The sequence below is a fragment of the Alosa sapidissima genome, chromosome 24, assembly GCF_018492685.1.
Source record: "Alosa sapidissima isolate fAloSap1 chromosome 24, fAloSap1.pri, whole genome shotgun sequence".
NCBI classification, from domain to species: domain Eukaryota; kingdom Metazoa; phylum Chordata; class Actinopteri; order Clupeiformes; family Clupeidae; genus Alosa; species Alosa sapidissima.
In genome coordinates, this window is record NC_055980.1 from 9,378,599 (window position 1) to 9,400,650 (window position 22,052).

At 43.7% G+C, this 22,052-nt stretch overlaps 2 protein-coding genes across 10 annotated transcripts; one reads left to right on the plus strand and one right to left on the minus strand.

Annotated features, from left to right (window-relative positions):
• Positions 1–757: 757 nt before the first annotated feature.
• fbrs (fibrosin) lies at positions 758–15,865 on the minus strand. 9 transcript variants are annotated; one of them, XM_042082496.1, is made up of 18 exons: positions 13,684–15,865; positions 13,222–13,401; positions 12,521–12,556; positions 12,176–12,205; positions 12,022–12,064; positions 11,364–11,730; positions 10,522–10,739; positions 9,152–9,417; positions 8,533–8,616; positions 8,262–8,357; positions 7,714–7,797; positions 7,497–7,535; positions 6,902–6,973; positions 6,453–6,615; positions 6,030–6,110; positions 5,607–5,690; positions 4,746–4,959; positions 758–3,841 (listed from the first exon to the last, which is right to left on the minus strand). In XM_042082496.1, exons 1-18 carry the CDS (start codon positions 13,987–13,989, stop codon positions 2,254–2,256), a joined length of 3,951 nt encoding a protein of 1,316 aa, XP_041938430.1. In that variant the 5' UTR covers positions 13,990–15,865; the 3' UTR covers positions 758–2,253. The 9 variants fall into 9 exon arrangements, with proteins under 9 accessions (XP_041938430.1, XP_041938431.1, XP_041938428.1 ...); XM_042082497.1 differs by having other exon boundaries at positions 8,566–8,616; positions 13,222–13,419; XM_042082494.1 differs by having other exon boundaries at positions 10,522–10,736; positions 13,222–13,419; positions 13,684–15,864.
• A 702-nt stretch (positions 15,866–16,567) lies between these two features.
• On the plus strand, positions 16,568–21,591 carry chmp2a (charged multivesicular body protein 2A). Its single transcript, XM_042083543.1, has 6 exons — positions 16,568–16,703; positions 17,540–17,707; positions 18,956–19,135; positions 19,962–20,092; positions 20,179–20,240; positions 20,463–21,591. Exons 2-6 carry the CDS (start codon positions 17,540–17,542, stop codon positions 20,582–20,584), a joined length of 663 nt encoding a protein of 220 aa, XP_041939477.1. The 5' UTR covers positions 16,568–16,703; the 3' UTR covers positions 20,585–21,591.
• Positions 21,592–22,052: the final 461 nt, after the last annotated feature.

Sequence of the window (22,052 nt, forward strand, 5' to 3'; positions counted from 1 at the left end):
AGTCTCGCGAGAGAATATGTAGCGCTCTGAGTAACTAAATGGGGAGTATTAATAACATTTGTTTGGGATTTATTATACTATTGTTGCAGGGAAAACTCGCTCTAAGTTGGTTACATAAACAATAAATAAAAGGATGCCAAAAGACATAAAGCTTCAATGATAAACCAGTGCACAACAAATAAAATAGATAAATACATGCATGTGGTCATTTTATTTTCAGGTCCCCCATACCCATCCACAGGTGTAATAAGATTTCTTCAAACTCCTGTCATCTATATTCAGTATTGTGCCTTTTGGAGCTCAGTTCCTTTCAGCCTATGTTCAGGCTTATAAGGTCTTCCATCTTTAAAAATGATTGACTTCAGGTGTCACTTGTGGGCCCCTCTAAAACAAAAAAAGCTGAAAGTTGGCCAGTAGGCATAGGTAAATTTAAATGCACAACTGATGTGAATAACTGGCTACATATAGTGTGTTTGTCAGTGTGATAATTCTTTTAAAAATACATTTATAAATACATTTATTAAAAACAAATTTATTTATAGTGGAGATCCATCAGGTTGTCAGAAAAGTAACAAGCGGACGCATTTCCCTATATAAAACGCATTATGTATCTAATGTAGATCAAAGCATTTTTGGACTTTGAAGGTTGAGTGCACAGCAGGATTGCTGGAACTTATGCTGCTGAATTGTACAAGTAACATAATAAAATATAGGCCTATATTTCTAAATCTAAAAAAAAGAAACAAGAACCACCATGCAAGTAAATAACCAACAATTCATTTAATAATTAATCTTTGTGGTTTTCTTTTCAAGGGGAACATGGTTTAAAAGGTATAAAATAGTTTTATTCAAATAATTCACCCCAAATGTCCAGTTCTCCATGTCAGGGAGTCCCTTCAGTCCTGTTTTTATGCAGGCACAAGACCCACATTCCTTTTGTTTTTAACTTTTGTCTTGTCCACATGATGTCCCATGCATCCATCCACTGCGCGCGGCATTTTAATCATCACAGTTGCCTTTGGGCTTTCTAAGTCCCTGTCATGATTGAAACATATAAACACACATACATACATACATACATACATACATACATACACACACACACACACACGCATACACACATACACACATACAGTTAAGACCTATCGTCTCAAGTATAAATATTAAGCAGAGTCCTCAGTGACACAGAAGCCAGCCACTGACTGTTTTGTTTTGTTGTTTTTTTTTGTTTCAGCTCGTAGCCATTACATGTCAACAAATGGACGCGAGAGCTCTGGGTGCTTTGCATTTGCTGGATCAGGGACATCTCTAACGTATGACTAACATGGGAGTGCATTTGATAATACCTGAAACAATGACAATATAACATAAACAGTGAATATATTTATTATAGAAGGTAATTAATGTTAACAATAACAATTAAAAAGGCAATATTACTATACTACTATATCCTTGTCCAGCTCACTCTCACAGAGCTGGGATGGAGAAAGATGGGGAGACAGCTTTTTTTGAGGGAAAAATATTACCCACAAAAGATGTACAGTTTATATTACCACTGAATCTTTAGGATTAAAACAATGGAAATTTTTGATGTTATAGATGTGACTGTTGAGATGGAGGAAAATGTAAAGGAACCGTTCTTTGCATTTTTTTTTCTTTCTTTCTTTCTTTTTTTTTAAAAACATACAAGAGAATGTTGTTTTGTTGAGCTATGAAAACCCCAAGTAACAGCAGATATTTCCCTAATCTCACTGCCAACTTAATAGACACTTTTTCTGTTCACTTCACATCCATCCACCCACCCACCACTTAGGGGAAGATGTAGAGCCTCATTTTGTGTGTACAAGAGTGCACTTATGTCTGAATGTATACAGGTCCATTCCTACTATAATTAAAACCTCCAAAAGGACATATACAGGTCTCTTTCCATTAAATTACAGATAATGGATATGCTCTGAATCAACCACAGGCCTTCTTTAAAACAGTTATGAACCATGAGCACATTAACAGAGTACCTTTAAAATTGCACTGATAGAAGAAACCACAGTGAATGCATGAGCGGCCTCCAAGGCTCTCTTGTCCACAGCCTGACCCTCCTAAGAAGGTGAGGCATGTTTTCCTGCACAGACTTTTCCCTTTGCAGGGAGAGAAGCTAAAAACAAAAAAAACAAAAAAAAAAAAGAATAATAGTTTCAGCACAGAAAAATAGTCCCCTCCCCCCGCCCCTGATCTCCTCCAGGCTTCCTCCCTGTACTATCTAGATTCGGCATCTTTGTGGGCGCTAAAGAGAGCCAGTTCAGCCACTGCGCCCAGTCTGGAAGGTCTCGGGGGCGTGTTGGCTCGGCTGGTCACCGAAGGAATGAGGGGAGGGGGCGCACCCACCAGGCCAGCAGGAGTCTTGGTCAGGATGCCGTTGGGGATGTGCGACTGGTGCAGGGGACCCAGGCGCGAGTACAGCCCCAAGTGGTGCGGCGACGTGGAGGCTCCTGGACCGTGGAGGTGCGGGTGGGAGAGGAGGCCGGCGTGCAGCTGCTCCAAGTGGAACGCGTGAGACGGACTGGGCAGGTGGGGGTTGGACAGGTGCGCGTGGGGATGCATGCTGGAGAAGCGCGCCCGCTCGAAGTCCTCGCGCAAGATCTGCGACCGCTGCTCCTCGTCCAGCAGACCGCCCCCAGGACCCCCCATCTGCGGTGGGCGGTCAAAGTGGTGCGACATCAGGCCAAAGTCCGGCCTCCCTGACGAGGAGGCGGCCGAGGTGGGCGGCGTGGCCACGCGCGGGTTGTGATGAGGGTTGGCTGCAGCCGCGGCCGCTGCGGCGACCGCTACTGCCCGCTCGGCCTCCATGATCCGCTGGGCCTGCTGCTGGTGCTGCAGCAGGCGGGACAGGTGAGGGTCCGTGCGGAGGGCCAGGTGAGGGTCGGTGCGCAGGGCCATCTCGCGCCGCTGCTGTTGCTGCTGCTGCTGGGCGGCCAGCTCCCGCCACTGGTCCCATGGGAAGGCGTGGGGCGGCTGCAAGTGGCCCTGATGCTGCAGGTGCTGGTGGTGGGCCATGAAGCGCTCTCCCGCCGCACCTCCCAGGTAGGCCTCGAGGGCCGCCGCACGCGAGCGATCCAGCAGCGAGGGGTGGTGGTGAGGGGTGAGCGGCGGCAGGGGCACCCCGGGCGTAGGGGTGAGCGACCGGCTCGAGGAGGGCGTAGACGGGTGGTGCTGGTGGCGGCTGCTGGGCCGATCGTAACCGTGTGGCGGCAGCGGCTCCTCCTTGCGCTCCTCCTTGACCTTAACGGGCGGCAGCAGCAGGCCGGCGGGCAGGTTGGGCGGCGGCTTGGAGACAGGGGTGGTGCGCTCGGTCTTCTTGATGTGGTGGGACGTGACCGTGGAGGAGGTGGACGAGGACGAGGAGGCCGGGCCCACGCTGTCCCTTTGGGAGGAGTGGTGCGGCTCGGGGCCCCCCACCGAGTGCGGCAGCTGGGGAGGCGCGTGCCGAGGGAAAAGGTCCAGCGGCGAGGACGCCAGCGAGGTGGAGGGGGGCGGCGGCGTGGTCAGGACAGAGGAAGAAGACGAGCGCGGCCTGTCCGGCGCCGAGGAAGACGCTGTCGCCGCCAACGGCCGGGAAGGTGGCATGCTAGAGTGTAGCGTCCGCTTGTCCATGTCGCGGTCCCGCTCCCTCTCGCGGTCTCTTTCCCGGTCCCTACTGGGCCCCTCGGACGGACCCCCGCCACCACTCAGGGAGGCCCCCAGGCCATTGATGTGGGAGATGGGCGTGCTGCTGCGGTGCTGCTGCTTGATGGCCGGGGCTCCAGGGGACATCCTCATAGGCGGCCGGCCATACAGCATGTTGTCCCTGAGAAGGAGGAGCCGAGTAGACATGGTTAGCAGAGGCAACGGCACAATTCATTAAGGGAGAACTTGTTTAACTGGCTAATATTCAACATAAATTGTGAATATGAATATGTTTTTCCCCTTAAATTTTGAGTCCCTTAGAAACCTGTTATTCCTGTTTATTTTCATTCAGGTGCCAAACATAAGACAACAAGCATTTGCATTTAGGTAATTTGAATCTATAAGGATTAAGTAAGTTAGCATCATGTTGTGTTACAAATACACACATGATTATTATGAATTTGCAAATTCATAATTTGCATTTGAAGTTAAATCTACAGTCAACAATCCTCAAACCAAGCTTTGTGCAGTCCTTATAACTCCCCTTCCAGAATACTGGCTTGGATATAATTATTGTTATCTCAAGTAGGCATTTAAATGTATTCTGCCTCTTCTCCGAACTCCACTTCTATATACACCTGTTTATGCGTCCTCACATGGCAAGGTCAATACCTTTGTGCAATCACTTAAACTAGATGACTATATAGGTGGTCAGTAACAATACAAAGTAACTACAGCAAAAATGTAGTTGTGCATAAGGGGTCTTCAGGGATGGATTACTGAATGGCCCTGCTTTAAGTCGCAACTATGTTCTCTACCCTACCCTTCTCTTTCCACAAAACTCGTCATAAGTCATCATTTAAGGGTCTATTTTTCACAAATTTATTTTAGGTGAGCATGCCCCTAGACCACCTTATCTTAACTGGGCTTTTTATATCTGTACCCAGGGGCCCAGTGGCTCATAATCGGTCCATGCCAGTCATGGTCAGTGCATCTGTAAAGGCCTTTGTGCTCCAAATGAAACCCTCCAATACGGCACTCACAAAATAAGACAGCACAGGGCGGGGCATTCACACCCAACTCACCTGTCCCGCTCATCTTTGATGTGGGGCACCTCCCTCCTCTCCGGCTCCTTGGCTCGCTCCCGCTCATCCCTTTTCTCTCCGGCCTTGGCCCAGGGAGGCCCGGAGGGGAACGATGGAGGGGCCACGTGCAGGCGGTTCCAGGGGTCGTGCGGGTTCCCCATCCCTCCTACTGTGGGACCAGTGGCCGAGTCCTTATGGCCAAACACAGAGCTAGCTGCTGGGGAAGAATGTAGGGAGAGACGAGAGGGGGAGAGAGAAAGAGAAGAACAGAGAGAGAGAGAGGGGGAGAGAGAAAGAGAAGAGAAAGAAGGAGAAGAACAGAGAGAGAGAGAGAGAGAGAGAGAGAGAGAGAGAGAGGGAGGAAGATAAGACGAGAGAGGGGAATAATAGAGAGGGACAGAAGAGAAGGAGAGAGGAAGAGAAGAAAAGAGAAGGAGAGAGGGGGAAGAACGGAGTGAAATAAGAGAAGCAGAGAGAAGGAGAGAGTGGGAAGGAGAAAGGACAATAATAACGTTATTCACTATAATTCTTGAATTTCTGTCACTTTGACTCATATATTCAATTTCATCATCTCATTATGAGACATGTAATGCAAATAAAAGGCAGACTGGAGATTAACTTCAATATTCTACATGCTTCAGATATTTTCTATTCTTTGGATATAGTCATAGCTTTAGTGCCACAAATACCTGGATCAAGGGCCATATTTATGAAGCATCATTAGCAACTGGAGCACTAATCTCAGTTAAGTCTACTCTCTGCCATGCCTTTTCCATATGAAAACAGGTCTCGCCAGTTTCTAAGGGACCATATCTATACCAGGGCAGTGGTGGGGTAGTGTGTTTGCACAGGGAGACTCACCCAACGTGGGGCTTCCCAATCCACCAAATGCACCCGAGCCCAGTGCTCCCAGTGGGGTGAAAGGTGGTGAACGTCCATACGGATCTAAAACAAACACACTCGCGTCAGTTTTACACAGCCTGTGAGGCCTAGACGCATTGGGGTGTCAGAAAATAAGTATGGAAACCAGTTTACCAACCTGATGTTTTTGACTAAGACAAATAAAGACAAACAGTCACAAACACTACAGGGTAAACAAAAGCATCAGTTGTGAACCCGAATAAGGGAAACAGTATTTGTTTAAATGTATGTTCTGTGGTGCCTCAAACTCGTTTTAGTTGTTGTTGAGAAGAGACACGATGAGAGCTGTGACTGTCTGGTGCTGTGAGCTACGGCTGAACAGCACTAGGGACACAGCCGCGCCCGTGGAGAGTGCTCGCTTACCCAGGTGGGCAGCAGAGGTGAGGAAAGACGGGTGGGCCGCTGATGGCGGTATGAACGGGGAGGAGGTCGGATTGACTCCACCTGAAGGGACACAGGGGTCAACACACACACGTCAACTCCCCACGCCTCGCACATACAGAGACTGTGCACAGGACAAGGCAAACTACTGCTGCATTGCTGATGGGAGGGTATCTGATGACCTCTTAAGTTAAAAAAAAAAAAAAAAAAAAAAAAAAAAAAGTTACAGAGAAGGAGGTTTTTTTTTTTTTTCAACCTCCCATGTCATTTCTGTTTCAATTCCTCTTTATTTAAAATCATCTCCAAAGCATAGCGTCCAGAGATACAGAGCAGGCTCTTCAGCGTTTTTTAGCTTTGTCGTAAAGCTGGCAGTATTGGAAGGCAGGGACTTTGGATGATACCCACCATTGGCTGCGAACAGGCCGCCTGGCCTGGTCAGGTCGTGAGTAGGGGGTAGAGGTCCTCCGAGGACCCCCAAACCTCCCAGTCCGCTCATGCCACCAGAGCCAGGCAGACGGGTCAGCAGGTCATTACGGAAGTCCAACTTGTGGGGGTCTGCCTGCATTAGCTGAGAGAGAGAGAGAGAGAGAGAGAGAGAGAGAGAGAGAGAGAGAGAGAGAGAGAGAGAGAGAGAGAGAGAGAGAGAGAGAGAGAGAGAGAGAGAGAGAGAGAGAGAGAGAGAACGGTGGTTTAAACACTTTGAACACACAGTCTCAGAATAAATAGTAGACCACCCCTGTTCTATCTGGAATCTGTATGCAGGTTGTAATAAAACTGTAGGATCCAGTAGAATATCAATACAAGACTCCACTGGAGGTTTAATTTCAAGCACGTCCGGTCAGTAAAGGACTGACCTTGACTTTCTCTTGATGCCTGAGGATCATCCAAGCCACACGGACATGCATGGCACACCACTTCCCAGGCTTCTGTTCACAGAGAGGTCACAACTTTCAATTAATCACAGATGACGGGTCCAGATTGTTATCTGAACATATTATCCACTTGAACTGGTCCCAAGAGATCCCACTGGCAACTCTGACTAGATTCTCAACTTGTCTTTTCTATTGCACATATAATGACTAAATTACAAATCTGTAATCTGTTTTACAAATACTTTCTTTGTGTTTACAGTGCAAGTTTCACTTTCCAGCAATACGCCAGAGGCAAAAGGTCTTTGAAGGCCATTTGAGAATTCTGACAAAAAACCTGAGCAAGCATATTCAGATGTGTACATATTCTACCATTTCTGATTCAAGTTGCAAGTCTGTGTGTAGCTGGCTTATTTAGGAATGTCTCTTTTAATATGTAATGCATATCTAGGTATATAACACAGGTTTATTCAATTAGTTCTGCAAAGCATGGTAGTATTCATGTTAAAATTATACATACATTTATTCAGATTGATTGACAATCATATAAATAAGAAAAAAAAAAATCAATGCTACTTACATTACTGACTTTGAGTGATGCTGCAAATGGGTCTGTGAGCTGTAAAACAAAAAGAGAGACAGGTGTCAGATAGATGTTTCCATGACAACACAACATAACACGTTCCAGATGCCAAGTTTGGAGGAAGGTCATGTTTTAGTATGCGACCCTAAACCAACTTCACTACAAATAACACTGGGCATGGAGATTGGCACGAGTCAGACAACGTGCAGCTTACCCGTGGATCTTTGGGTTGAAGATGGGGGGGTATGACCCCCAAACGAGCGGTCATCTCTGGAGCCGCCCCCTGAAGGGCAACAAGCTGTCAATCATAGCACAGTACACATTTGCGACAGGTTAACAGACACGGAAGAGGAACAAATGGGGAAGAAAAATGCTCTCCAAAGACTCTATAGCAGAGTTATTAGACACATATTATGTGGAGCATCTTTGGGAGTGTGAGCATAGGTCTGTGTGTGTGTGTGTGTGTGTGTGTGTGTGTAAGAGAGAGAGAGAGATTGCAGTACGTAAGTGTGACATGAGTGAAGCATACACAGTTGGGTTCAGACCAACTTATCTCCTTATCTCTGTACGGAACAGTCAGATGAGGACAAATATCCAAGTCTTTTGGCAGGCGTCTGCCCCAGGTGTACGTGACCAGGAGGGCTGTCTCCGCACTCCACCCGCTCTGAGATTCTCTGATGAGCATCTCTCTTGGCAATCTCGCAAATGAAAGAAGTCATTTGACACAACCAAAACCGATTGGACTGATAATGGGACACTAACCTTCGGCTGGAACGCGCCTTGCAGTGAGCTGAAGGGGCCTGTAGGTGGGAGGACCGGCTGGATTCCAGGCACCTGCGGCGGGTACTGCTGGAAGTACTGCAAGCACAGCAAACACAAACAACCGTGCCTAAGAACACACCCACACTCACGCCCACACTCACACCCACACTACGTATTAGTGGCAATGCCCTCTGAGGCGGAATATGAAGGTTGAGGCAGGGCTAGGATGGCCCGGCAGGGGTCCAGTGGCCTCTGCAGTCATGGTTTATACCTGTTGTACCGGTCTGTGGCTGTGGATACGTACAGCAGGGTGCCTGAAGAGGCTCTCCATCTTCGGCCCTGGATACTTTTCAAACTGAAGGAAAGGCAAAAAAAAAAAAGAAAATCACCATTGTTTAGACAGAAGCAAAAGTCAACATTCATGTTAATTCAGTGTTGACACTTTGACAGTGCTGAAAGACGAAGGTTTCAAACAGCTGGAATATTTTGCTTTTAAAGTGCTTGTTTATAAATCTGATATGTCCAAGTACAATTTCTTCATGAAGTTACAAATCATAAATACAGCAAGTGTTATTAAAATTAGGGGGATTTTTTTTTCCAACATGCATGCCAATACTAAATAGGGCCCTATACAGTAGTCTAATAGTTTGCACAGACAAACATCCTTTTATCAACACCATAAATAGCTTCGATGCTTTAAATAAACACACGTCGAACACTTGGTTTTGCAAGATCTTCTCCACCTCAAGAACAAACACAAAATGGTTTCCTTATCACTAGCACAAAGTAAACATGACCCTGAAACAGTTCAAACTACTCCCAGCACATCTTGAACACACTAACAACAAACACCACAACTTCAATGGCCTGCGAGTGGAACACAGGCTCACCAGGGGAGGCGCAGTGGCAGTCGGGTGCAGGAAGTGTTGGTGGGTGTGCGTGTGCTGGTGCTGGTGGTTGTGCTGATGGAACTGGTAGGACATTGGGGGGATGGAGGGCTGCGCCTGCGAAGGTCTGGTGGTGGTGCTGGACGTGGCGTTGGACACCGAGGGGCCCGTGGAGCTTGAGCTGCTGGGGGCAGACGAGCGTCCGTCGCGCTCCGTGCCCTGAGACGGCAGGTACTGGGAGTTCAGCTCCTGACGTAGCCGGTCTTGATCTGTAGGAGGGAAGGTTGAGAAAGAGCAAGAAACCATTGAAATGGTAACATTTTAATTTGAGCTTAACTGCGTAAATGACTGAGGTCTACCATAACAGGAAGACTGACAGAAATCTAGTATGAAGTTTTCACTCTATCCCCGAGCCAAATAAAGGGCGTCGCCATGACGCTTCAATACTCCAAAAAAAAAAAACAGTTTTATATTTCCGGCTGGCGGTGGATTGTATTGATTCTAAGTGGTTTCATATGATGGTAGTCTAACTGAAAAACTGTGCCTGACTCATCCTAACAGGGAAGCTACACCAGGCACGTAAGCACTCTGTTCGCGTTGGGTCCATAGACCCTTTCAACAATAAAAACAAAAACAATGCTTGAACGTTCTATTTGGGCCCCAATCTACTTCCTCTGCATTAAGATAACATATGGAATGTTCAAAAGGAAGTCTTGTGGGGCCAACTATGATGCTGATAATGGAACTCTTGAAAGGGTCCATAATCAATGGAAGTAGCCACACCAGACGTGAAGCGGCGCGTACGTTCGAAAAAAACAGACCATTCTTCTAAAATGGATTTTACGCGTCGCGAACGGAATGCTTCAGTTACGTGCCTGGTGTAGCTTCCCACTAAAGCATGTAAAAGTCAGTCAGTCAGTCATGTATTATACAAACTATCCCTATATCAGTTTATTGAATTAAATGCCTTTATGATTATTTACTTGTCAAGCTCATCATTTGTACCTCCAGGGAAGTTCACCAGATATCACAGGATATACAGTAATGTTAATTTCTGGTGAATGGGAACAGTTAGCTTATCCATAAAGCTTGCTTAAGGTTAACATCATAGCATAAACAGAATGGACTGGTCGCAATTCGGAAGATGAACTGGAACAAATTCAAATTATAAAAGGTCTCATGAATAAACGTGGATAAAATAAAGGCCAGTCAGTTTATTACAGCCATGTGCAATTTGTAGTTGCAACCTCAAACTGCTCATTCCACTTTCAAAACAAGCAATTGTTTACAGAGTGGATCTGGCAGCCACACCAATTGAGCCAGCTGCTACACCCTTATCCTGGATCTGTGTAGCAATAACCATGGAACCTTACCTGCAACTGAATGGCTGGACACCTGCAGTAGAGGAGGTGGAGGGGGTAGCCCAGGAGAGTAGGTGCGTGAGCTGGGGCGGGACGGGGGACGGTGTGGTCCTGGGGCCCCGGGACCTCTGCTGTGGGACATGGGCACATTGATGGAGGGCGTAGGGGGCCGCATGGATGAGGACGAGGCCGTCGAGGAAGATGGCGGCTTAATTGAGGTACCGTTCCTGCTGGGTAACACATACAGTGACCGTTCAGATTCATTCGGTTGTTAAGTCATGCTGCAATAATGGGCTGATCATTCTCCGGGTCCAACGGCTTTCAGAGCGGCTCGTTTTTCTCCATAGACCGTAATACAAAATAAAAAGTCTGATTTTGTTTTACCCTCACTAAAACGGAGGTGATGGTGACAAGGTTTAGAAGTTGTAAAAAAACGGCAGGCTGCGCTGGTAAACGTTTTTTGAGCCTGTGACGTCGAACTTAACAACCCGATAGAGGTTACAAAATACGTCTGTTTATTTTGCTAGCCTTCCCAATCATTCTCTCCCAAAAACATTCGTTGATATTTACTTCCAATATTCATAAAGGCCAAATAAATGAAGACCAAGTTGACACTTGAATATCCCTCCACTGATGAAAGTGAATTAACCAATTAATCACATTAATAAACACTTCTTAAACCCATGACAGCACAAATGTCAATACACCCTCCCTCACGCACAAAAGCAATTGACACCATCACACACCTGCTGTTTACCAATTAATCACATGATTAATGCTTCTTAAACCCATCATGACAGTACAAATGTCAACATGCCCTCTCACCCACAAAAACAGTTGACACCATCACACACCTGTTGTTGACGCCCATGCTGTACGCATTGGAAGTGGGGCGGCTGGGGAAGGTGAGGAAGGACTTTTGTTTGGGCCGGGGGGAACTGGCGCCACGCTCCTGTGGCCTGTGGTGCAGGCCGTTGATCTGCTCGGCCAGGGAGGAGACCGTGATGGTGGACATGGAGTGGGACGGAGGAAGGCAGGACAGCGAGGACGAGGTGGAGGTAGACAGGGGCTCGGGGTAAGGCAGGTCCAGACTGCGTTCCTGGCTGCGCTCCAGGCCGGACACGCGGGGCGTGACGGCCAGACGGGGCACCCCGCTGTGGGTGGGCACCAGCGGGCAGCCGTTGGCAACAGACGATGCCATGCTCGACGGCACTGGGTCCACTGCAAGTGAAAGAAACTCACATTACAACTAGGCAGGGAATTACTAGGAAACATAAAACTAACTTGGGGACTGCAATTCTCAAAATCACTCTTGAGCAATTAACTAAAAAAAGAAGGTGTTCAAAACTATATAGTCTATCCTTTATTGGAACTATGGAAGTTGTACAATGACGCTTTTGAGAGAAGCACCTAAGACTAGAAGTTAGCAGAGGTGATAGATATTCGACATCAAATCATCTACATAGCATTTGGATAATTCACTTGCAACAAAAAGCGACACTTATTGCCTACCTTTCTTGACAAAGAATATTGGGTCCATGTCATTGTCAGAGGCCTGAGAATGATAAACAAGATTTCTTAATAATCATGAAATATTCAAAATAATAATACACATACTTTCATAATTCACAGGCTTGTTAAAAGCCATTTAAGAACCATAACAAACCTTATCGCCTGAATCGCTCTCAGTGTCACACTGAAAAGTAAGGGGAAGATTATTAGGATATTCCTCAGAAATGAGAAAGCGGTCACGAAAATCTGTCACGCTTCTGAAAACCCTCAAGCAAGACATCCATGATTTTATTAAAGTTTTAAATGCCTTTTGTGATTTGCATGTGATACAGCCACAGCGACTTTCAGTCTTAAAAAAGGCAACAGATAAGTCTTTATCTTACTGGTGAGGATTTACTACATTTGCTTATTCAGATACATTTTAAATATGTCTACAGTCTGCATGTAGTCTAGAGGCCAAATGTTTATGCAATCTCATAATATCAAAGGGCAAACTTACAATGTATCCTGTTTCCACAAAATGGTTGCCAGAGGCCTGAAAAGTAATATTGACATGATTAATAACATACATCTTTAAGAGGTGTGGTGTTGACCGAACATTATACGTTTTCTAGCACTTGTGGGATGAGCACCATGCACGGAAGGCCCATATATTACAGTAGTTAGACTGAACTTCCACAGGTCAACTGCTTCACAATTATCAGTTGCTACACATTATTAAAGTATGTCTGAAGCTATGAGAGATAATCTGTCTCATCATAGCTTTCATATTAAGATAGAGCACTTCTTTAAACTATGTACCACATTTTGGTTAAACACATGACTAAATCATGTGGACAGGATAATAGTGAATAGCCATAACAGTTTTTAGCTGATAGCAATGTAGTGTTAAACTCCCTTGTAGGAAAAATACACTTCAAAAAGGATTACATAAACTGCTTTGCCTATAATTTCATAAAAAGCTTTGTTGGGAATTTGGTCACTGGGCACATTTGTAAGAACTTACTATGTCTGTTCAACGTTTTGACACTTGACAACTTGCAAAAGAACAATATTCAACAATATGAATTACAGGCTATAGTGCTAGAGGTTGAAGAGACATAATACTTTATCCAAACACCTCTACACCACTTTCAATCTATGCTGTGGATGAAAGACATCCCAAACCCTATGTGTGGTAACACTGAATGTGTGCCCCACCTTCTCCTCTCTCTTTCTCTTTCTTTTCCTCTCTCCCTTTCTGTATTTATCCCAGCTGCTGGTGTTGAAACTGGCTGGTGGTCCCTCCTCTGGCTCTGAGAGGGGTCCTCCACCATTCTCCTCCGGGCCTCTCTTCCTCTTGCTTCCTCTCCCCATGAGCCCACCAGCGCGTTCTGGGGGCTTCAGAGAAGAATCCATCTGTTAAAACAATGCAACAGGATTCTCACATGGCCATTCTTAAGCACATGCACAGAAAGAATTAAGGCAAGTCTTAGGTTTCAAAAAGGTGACACTTTGCATCAGCACAACTCCCCAACCACAGCTGTCCCACTGCTACAGTGAAAATGACAGCTTTTCCCATGGACAACAAGAAGATGAAGTTGCATATTTGAGCAATTTTTATCACATTATACAAGCTTAATTAACTTAGTTCACTGTTGAACATACAAAAGAGGCAATTACCTCCAAGGCCTCCAAGCTTATGAAACTGGCAATGGCGAAGCCATCGATTATATCTTCTTCGCAGGACACGGACTCTCGCTTTCTTCTGCGAGGAGGCCGGTGTCTGACACCTGGGAATCCGGGCCGACATTCTCCACCAGCCACACCAAGTAAGGAGTCGCCCCTGCAAATCTCTTGGTCTGAGGCCGAGGACGGAGACGAAGCCCTGCGCTCGGCAAGATCTCTCCTTCTGCGTCGTTCTCTGTCGCGTTGAGAGCGGGAGCGACGGCTTTGCCTGCACCCACCGTTTCGACTCGGACCGTCCATGTCAAAATGCACTGCACCAATCCAAGTCCAACTAAAGGCACTTTAAATCCCGGTCCGGTCGAAGGCACTCCCTTGCCTCAATATGAATAAACACCTTCTGGACTCGCTGTGGAGTCCCTGTGTAAAATGGCGTTAATAGTCCTGTCTATATTTCAGTCTGTCGGAGACAGTACGGCATCAGTGCAGTTCTGTTGAGCCATGTTTAAAAAAACTAGTTGATAAGCAAAAAAAATCATACAGGTTAAATCCACGTCGCTGTCTTGTTGTCAAGACATGGCTGACTTTATCAGAAGTAATGATCAAAACATTCTAAGGATGCCTCAGCAAGCTAGCAAACATCCCAATAGCTTGCTATGCTGCTAGCCGAGTATCCTTTTGTACACAAAATGGATGCTAACGTCGTTGTCTAACTTTATATCTCCAACTGGATTACCGTTAGGTGTCGTTAAAGTGACTACTCAACGATCTTTGATTTTGTCTTCTTGAAGTCCAGTCTGAGTTACGACTGGCAAATTTCATAACGCGATTCAACGTTCCTTTAAATTATGCCAAATGTGTTAGCTTTTAGCAACAATCGAGCTAGTTGACCAACCTCAACCTGACGTTTTCATCAGCTAACAGTGTTATTTGAGAAGTGGGCCACCTTGGTAATCTTTCTTACATAAAATTCACAAAGAAGTGTTTAACCTGGTCAGATAATTGTGGATTAAATGAAATCAAATAACCAGGCGTCTAACAGTCTGATTCCTAGTCCCTTCTAACATTAACTACCATTAGCTAGCAGAATGGTTGCAATGACGACAATATACTCAACATTTACGTTAGCCTTCTTAGCCAGTCAGCTACGTCAGATAGTTATATCAGTGCTAATTCCACGGCGGACAAAAAACACTGTCAACATGATACCGAGTTGTTGATGAGCAGTCCAATATTAATAAATATCAATAACACAGCCATAATCGTTATCATATCCTTTGCTATGCTGGCTAAGCGCCATCGGAACAGATGAGGCTAGCAAGCATTTCTTGTTAGCAGAGTACGCCACCTAGCTAGCTAGCTAGCAGGCTTGCTATATGTAGACCATGCCCCATAATCATTTGACTGATCCTCCTTTAAAAAAAATAATAGATAGTCAAGCCAATGAGCTAAAACCGACCAAGATTAAAAACGTACAATTGAAGAACGCTACGTGTGCTATTAACGTTAATGTTACAGGTCAATTTGATATTTGCGATGGACACAAGCTAACAGAAAACAACAGTTAAGCTAGAAAGGTTGCCGACATTCTTTCCATCGTTAAGGAAGGCAGGAAGGATCCGATGCCAATGGTTGTATCAGGTTGTATTATCTTACCAGCTAAGAAAGAAGTGGCTAACAACATAGCTAGCTAACTGGTTGGATCTAATTAATTTACGTATCAAAACAGTTGGACTAATACAATGCGATGTAGTCAACTGACACCTATCCATTAAATAATTACAGTTCTTTCGTCCCTCTGTCAATCTGTTTTCATCCGATGCCCATTAAAATAAAAATATCCAAGGCCGAGCAATAAGCCTCGAACTAGATTTACAGAGACATGAATCGTCGACCAAACCCCGCATAGGCCGGGCAAGTTCCGCGGCCCACTGTAATCCACTGTGTTGGAGGAAGTTGAATAATCTGCCGACGTCTCCAATCAAATCGAATCAACTTCTACCCGGAGTCTTCACTTGAACACGTAAGATGGTAAAGACGAAGGCTGTAACCATCAAAATAATTTTATATATTTTCTACAGTCTTAAATTAGCAACGTATCTCTGGGGTATACAACCCTGGACAGACGAGCTGTATTGTGCTCCAGTAGGTTTTCTTCCTCTGCAGTTTGCGAGAATGGGAGACATCTCAACAACAAATGTGGTAGTAGCGCCATCTGGCAGTTGAACCAGACGCCTACCTTAAACTGGGACAGCTTGAAGGTTTGCTCTGGTTTGCTCCTTCTGCTGCTGGAGGACACATTGTAGCAGCAGTAATTGGAGGGGTTTGTGTAAAACATTCACTCTAAAATAGAAACAAACAACTCCGTGGAAGTATCTATTTCCTTATCTCATGTCTTTTTGGAATGCCCCCAAATGTTTTTTTTTATGATTGAAGACAGACTAGAAGCTCTATTCTCTTTGCTCAAGTGACAGATGAGTCAAATTTGCATAAATGAAAGAGCTTCAGCTTCAAATCTCCTATTCAGTCTACATGTGTCTGAATACTAGAATCTCTGTTTAGGGGATATCGAGCTGAAGGTGTCGCTCTTTCATTCAGACTGAAATAGGCCTATCTCTGAGGCATGCAGAAATCCGAGCAGAAATTGCCACCAGACAGGTAGGCCTAATTGATTTGAGTGTTTTACACACACAGGTGGTTTGTCACAAAATATTAAGTATATTGGTGTTCTTCCAAACCTAACACAAAGTGACAAAATATTTGACACAATTACTTTCCACAGTGTTTAAAATGTATTTATTTGTCTGTTACTTTACCTTTTTTGCATAGACAGTAAAGGTTATTTACGTGTATGTATTACGTCACATCCCACCAAAGCAGCATTTACAGGAAGTGCAGTTATTTTGATACGGAAGTAACAAGCGAAATTAGACAAGGCAAAAGTGGGTACAATAACAAACGAAGAAAACGTCTTGTTATTTGTTTAAGACCGCTTGTATCCCACAGACAACTGCAAGGTATGGCTATATGTTAAATTTATTCTGTCCATTAGATAAGATGGCCAAATGCGTTTCTGATATAAATAACCTGCTAGCTTGGTATTTTAGTTAGCTAGGATATCCTAGTAACGTAACGTTACTAAACAATCTCATTGTCATTATTTCCTCTTCAGTTTACAACTGTAATTCAGTGCTGCCCGTGACATTACACGTCTTTCCGAGATGTATGTGTTTCGAGTGAGCAAATACAATGCTCGATGTCACTGCTACCTTTCACTAGCTATTGATAGCCAAGTTAATTTACTAACGTTAGCCATCTCGGTATTTTAAGTCGGGAATGGCGTTTGGCCAATGTGCTGTTCCTTCAGGTCAGAAGAATGCATCTATATTTAGTCGCTGTCTCGCATTGTTTTTGTGGTATTTCGTATTTGTTGTTTTTTTGGTGTGATTGGCATTTGGTAGTGGTGATACCCGAAGTCCATGTTGTTCACCACCTGCCTCTTTGGTGTGATGTTTCCTTTTGATATCACTACACCGACCACTTACTGCCACTTACTTTCACTTGGTTGTTTCGGATATTGTAGTTGTTGTATTTAAATAGGTTAATCTGCATTTCTCGACTTTTCACCTTTGTTGTTACATGTACATTACATGTATTCATTTAACAGACGCTTTTGGGTTCTAAGTGGAAACAGGGCGTGTTACCATGAGTCATTACATACTGTAGCGACTGAGATAATATCAGAAGTTGTAATCTCTTAGGCTGGTGTAATCCGAGTGGTTTAAAAGTTTTGTGGGGGAAAAAACATAAATCAATCAATTGGCATATGAACAATGTATTGTTTTGTCTTCAGATGGAATTCCTATTTGGAAAAAGGAAAACTCCAGAGGAGATGTTGCGACAGAATCAAAGGGCACTGAATCGAGCAATGAGAGACCTTGACAGAGAGAGACAGAGACTGGAACAGCAGGAGAAAAAAATTATTGCTGACATCAAGAAGATGGCCAAACAAGGACAGATGGTGAGAGATCATATATTGCTGTCTACATCAATGTTTCTTAACTGGTGGGTTGGGATGCGTAACCATTCTGGATGGGTCGCAGAGCTTGTGGTGAAAAATGCTTTTATTTAAATTTAAAATGCCAACCTATCAGACCTTTATTTTGATGATTTCATCGTACGCCAGCTGTTGTCATGGACATAGACAATGTTAATGTGGCAGGTCATGTTAGACATAATTTTAGTGGTTAATATAGCAAAACGACCCTGAATATTTGAAGTATGGATCCACTTATGTTAAGGATGAAAATGGACAGAAACCCCAGTGTGTCTTGTGCAGTGAATTGCTGGCACATGAGAGCATGAAGATATCAAAACTAAAACGCCACATGGAAACACAGTGCCATACTGTCAAAGACTAACCTGTTGAGTACTTGAATGGCGATACAGGAGTTGACGACTTTGCAAATGTGCCTAACATCAGCATGTTCCACAAGTACAGGCACTTTGCGTGTCTTACCTCATAGCTCACCATATCAGTTGGCTTGAACACTGAAAAATATGGGTCGCGACTTAATGGGAAATTGAGGGTACCAATGCCAGACAAGTGAAGAAACACTGGGCTAGGCCCCGGCCGTGGCGCAACTGGGACCCGGGTTCGATTCCCGCCCTGTGGTCCTTTCCGGATCCCACCCCGACTCCCTCTCCCACTCACATCCTGTCATTCTCTACTATCCTGTCGCATTAAAGGGATAAAAGCCCAAAAAAATATACTTAAAAAAAAAAAAAAGAAACACTGGTCTACATCACAGTCCTACTTATGTGGAAAATTTCACCAGCTTTGTAGGACAGACCAGTGTTTCCCAAACTGTGTGCTGCATGCAGATCGCACAGGTGTGCAGCAGGGAAAAAAAACATATTTAAGGTTTTTTCCTTGGCTTTTATTATCATTATCATATTAACCATTTGCCTGAAATTGTAAGTTTTTTTAAGTCTCATTTCACCTAATTGCTTCTAAACCTGACATTGTTTAATCTGCCGTTTGTATATTCATCCATCTTTCTTAATACCATTTCTATTGTTGGTAAGAATGTTACAATCACATGAGACTAACATCCAATCACACCTCAAACACTGCACAACAATACAGTAGCAAATAGTTGTCCACTATGTCATGTCATTCACAAAAACTATACAAATACTTAAAAAGGATGACTGTGTCGTGAGATTTTACCATTCTTATGCGACTGAATGTGACTGATATACACAGGATGCGGTCAAAATCATGGCCAAGGACCTTGTTCGCACACGGCGCTATGTCAAGAAATTCATCATGATGAGGGCGAATATCCAAGCCGTCAGCCTTAAAATTCAGACATTAAAATCCAACAACAGCATGGCACAGGCCATGAAGGGAGTGACCAAGGCCATGGCTACCATGAACAGACAGGTAAGAATTCCCACCACTCCTGATATGGCAGCTCAGTGTGGTCATGTAATGTGATGTGAACTTTCATTGTTCAGCATTAGAAATTGAAGATGCAAACATTTTATCACAAACAAATTATAACAAAAGTATTTAAAGGAGAATTCCAGTGTGATATTGACCTAAACTGACCTAAGAATGAACAGGTATGATAAGGGATCAGATTCCAAAAATAATTCAGTGGAAATGCATGGATTCCAGTTTCTTCCAGTAGCAGCAACTGGAATCCATGCATTTCCACTGAATTAGTTTTGGAATCTGATCCCTTATCATACCTGTTCATTCTTACTCGTCGCTTGACTTATCGTGACTAAATTCAAGATGGCTGCAAACGCTAAACTTCGTGAAGATACTGTCTGTATAAATCGTCTTGTAAGTAAACTACCAGTGCTTTTTCAAAGTTCTCAATGTCTCGTTTTAAATGTCAGGGCCCTCGGAAGTCTACCAATGAAGTGTGGAGATACATTGAGCCTCGTAAATGGGTGTAAAACAGTGATTTATTTGCATGGCTAGCCCGATGCCGAAGCACCACTATTGAAAAAGCTGTTGGTAGCATCGGCTAACTAGCGCCAGATTTTGGAGTGCAGGGGACAAGCCGAGATGGGCTATGAGACATACGTTCACACTCGGTATCATGTTTCAATACACTTTAGGTCAATATCACACCGGAATTCTCCTTTAAGTAAGACCGCAAATGGAATTGGACATTTGCTAAATTCAGTCCTTTCATGAAATGGTTGTTAATGTTGAAATTCTTAAATTAGTCTAACTGACTTTTTATCTATCCCAGCTGAAACTGCCTCAGATTCAGAAGATTATGATGGAGTTTGAAAGACAAAGCGAAATCATGGACATGAAGGAGGAAATGATGAACGATGCCATCGACGATGCAATGGGTGATGAGGATGATGAAGATGAGAGGTGAGGCATATACACATTCTTCTTAAACTGCTTTTAGAGATATAAAGTTGAACTTGCCTAATACTTTTTCCTCTTGGCTGCCATAGTGATGCCATCGTTTCTCAAGTCTTGGATGAACTGGGCCTTAATCTTTCAGACGAACTCTCAAGTAAGATCATCTTTCATTACAACTTATTTTTACACCATTATTTGTTTAGCATCTAGCTAACATAGATTACAGTAATACTTTAATGTCCCTGAGGGGCAATTTGGCACACAAAACAGCAGTCTATAATAAATAATAATAAAATTAATTGAAAAAGGGACATTCACAATTTGATCATTATTACCATAACATGCATATTTTTGTCTTTTCTCTCTGTTCAAATAGGTCTGCCTTCTACGGGTGGCAGCCTGTCTGTGGCCGGTGGGAAGAAGGCTGAACCACAGGCAACCCTGGCAGATGCAGATGCCGACCTGGAGGAGAGACTCAACAACCTCAGGAGAGACTGAGGGCGAGCCGTGCAGACATGTGTGGAGGCTTTAATACAGATATAAACGTGTCAAGTGTTTTCTCTCCGATTTCTTCAATGAATCATAGATTGCATAAGAGGTAGGACATAAGGACAAACACGGGCGTCTATGAGGTGTCTGTTAAACAGCATATGGTTTCATTGGGTTTTTTTTTTCATTATTATTTCTGTGCTATATGTGCAGTATATACTCTTGTGCGTTACCAATGACTAGTCATAGCCCAAACAAATGAATTTTCTCAAATTGTTTTCAAGCATAATATCTTGCTGGGGGGGGGGAGGTTGGGTGTTAAAGGGTAAAATGTGGTTATTAAATAGATGATTATAATTATTTCTCAAGCCTTGAGGGAATTGAACACTAATTACTCTGTCGGTAAATATAAATAGGAAAGGCAGCCCCAGATTTTACAGATTTATAGTTGCATTTGTAATAAACAGTGCATCACTACATTTTGTCCACTTTGGTCAAATGTGATTGGGCAAGTCCACAGACTTTGTTCCATGACTGACATCATGTTGTAGCATTGGTGCACTCCAAGGACTGTTCTCGCTAATTTCTTTTTTCTCTGTGTATATTTGTTGTTCTATACCATGAAGGTTTATACAATCTGATGTCTCAGATGATCTTAGAACTATTTCTGGGATCACTTAACAGGTCCTGTTTAGGAAATACAATTTTAAGTCCTGTGTGCGAGTCAGTGCCACACACTTTTTTTTTTTTTTTTAAATCAAGGATTATGCATATCTAAATATGGGATGTGGACATTTATATGGTCATTTTGAAATATTATGTAAGTGGAAATTGATTGCAGTGAAGCCGTGGTTGCCCTTATTAGAGACGATCGCCACAAATGGCAACAAGTCATTGTGATACTTGTGGAAGTGTTTATGTCAAGAAAATGGTGGGTATTATATTTTTTGAAAAAAAAAAAAAATCTTATTTTGTTCTTGTTTGCTCAAATAAACATTTTTCACATTTATCAAAAAGACCACCTTTGGGATGTGTATTCCAGCTTTCCTCCCCATATTTCCTTTCCTTTCCCTAAGACTATTATTTGCCAAACCAATCGAGCTTCCTCATGACACAAAGGTTTCAATGGCATGTGTATTTGCGGACAGCTGATGACTTTTGAAAGCAATTTTACATGTAAATCATTTGTAATTAAGCTTTGGACTTGCATATTATCTGAAGGAGAAAAAAGGAATCCTCAATATTCCATTTAATTGTACCAATTGAAGAAAATAAATCTGCTGTGAGAATAATTGAATATATCCCATAAACTGTTTATAGGAATGCAATATCCTTATTAAGACGGATTTATACTTGTGGTCATGAATGGCAGGGAGAAATTGGGTATAACATGTTGCCAAGACAACCACTTTACCCATATTGCTAAGTTGTTTTATCGTTTAATTCTCATTGAGCCAGGATACAAGAGCCGAATTAC

What these genes read in the sequence shown, in the direction of transcription:
- fbrs (XM_042082493.1), bottom strand. Translation starts at nt 13,989, where the DNA reads ATGGACGGTCCGAGTCGAAACGGTGGGTGCAGGCAAAGCCGTCGCTCC. An exon ending in CACCTCTGCTGCCCACCTGG is followed by an intron (nt 5,691 to 6,029) that starts GTAAGCGAGCAC and finishes TGTTTGTTTTAG; the next exon opens with ATCCGTATGGACGTTCACCA. An exon ending in ATCAAAGATGAGCGGGACAG is followed by an intron (nt 3,842 to 4,745) that starts GTGAGTTGGGTG and finishes CCTCCTTCTCAG; the next exon opens with GGACAACATGCTGTATGGCC.
- chmp2a (XM_042083543.1), top strand. Translation starts at nt 17,540, where the DNA reads ATGGAATTCCTATTTGGAAAAAGGAAAACTCCAGAGGAGATGTTGCGA. An exon ending in TGGCCAAACAAGGACAGATG is followed by an intron (nt 17,708 to 18,955) that starts GTGAGAGATCAT and finishes TGATATACACAG; the next exon opens with GATGCGGTCAAAATCATGGC. An exon ending in TGGCTACCATGAACAGACAG is followed by an intron (nt 19,136 to 19,961) that starts GTAAGAATTCCC and finishes TATCTATCCCAG; the next exon opens with CTGAAACTGCCTCAGATTCA.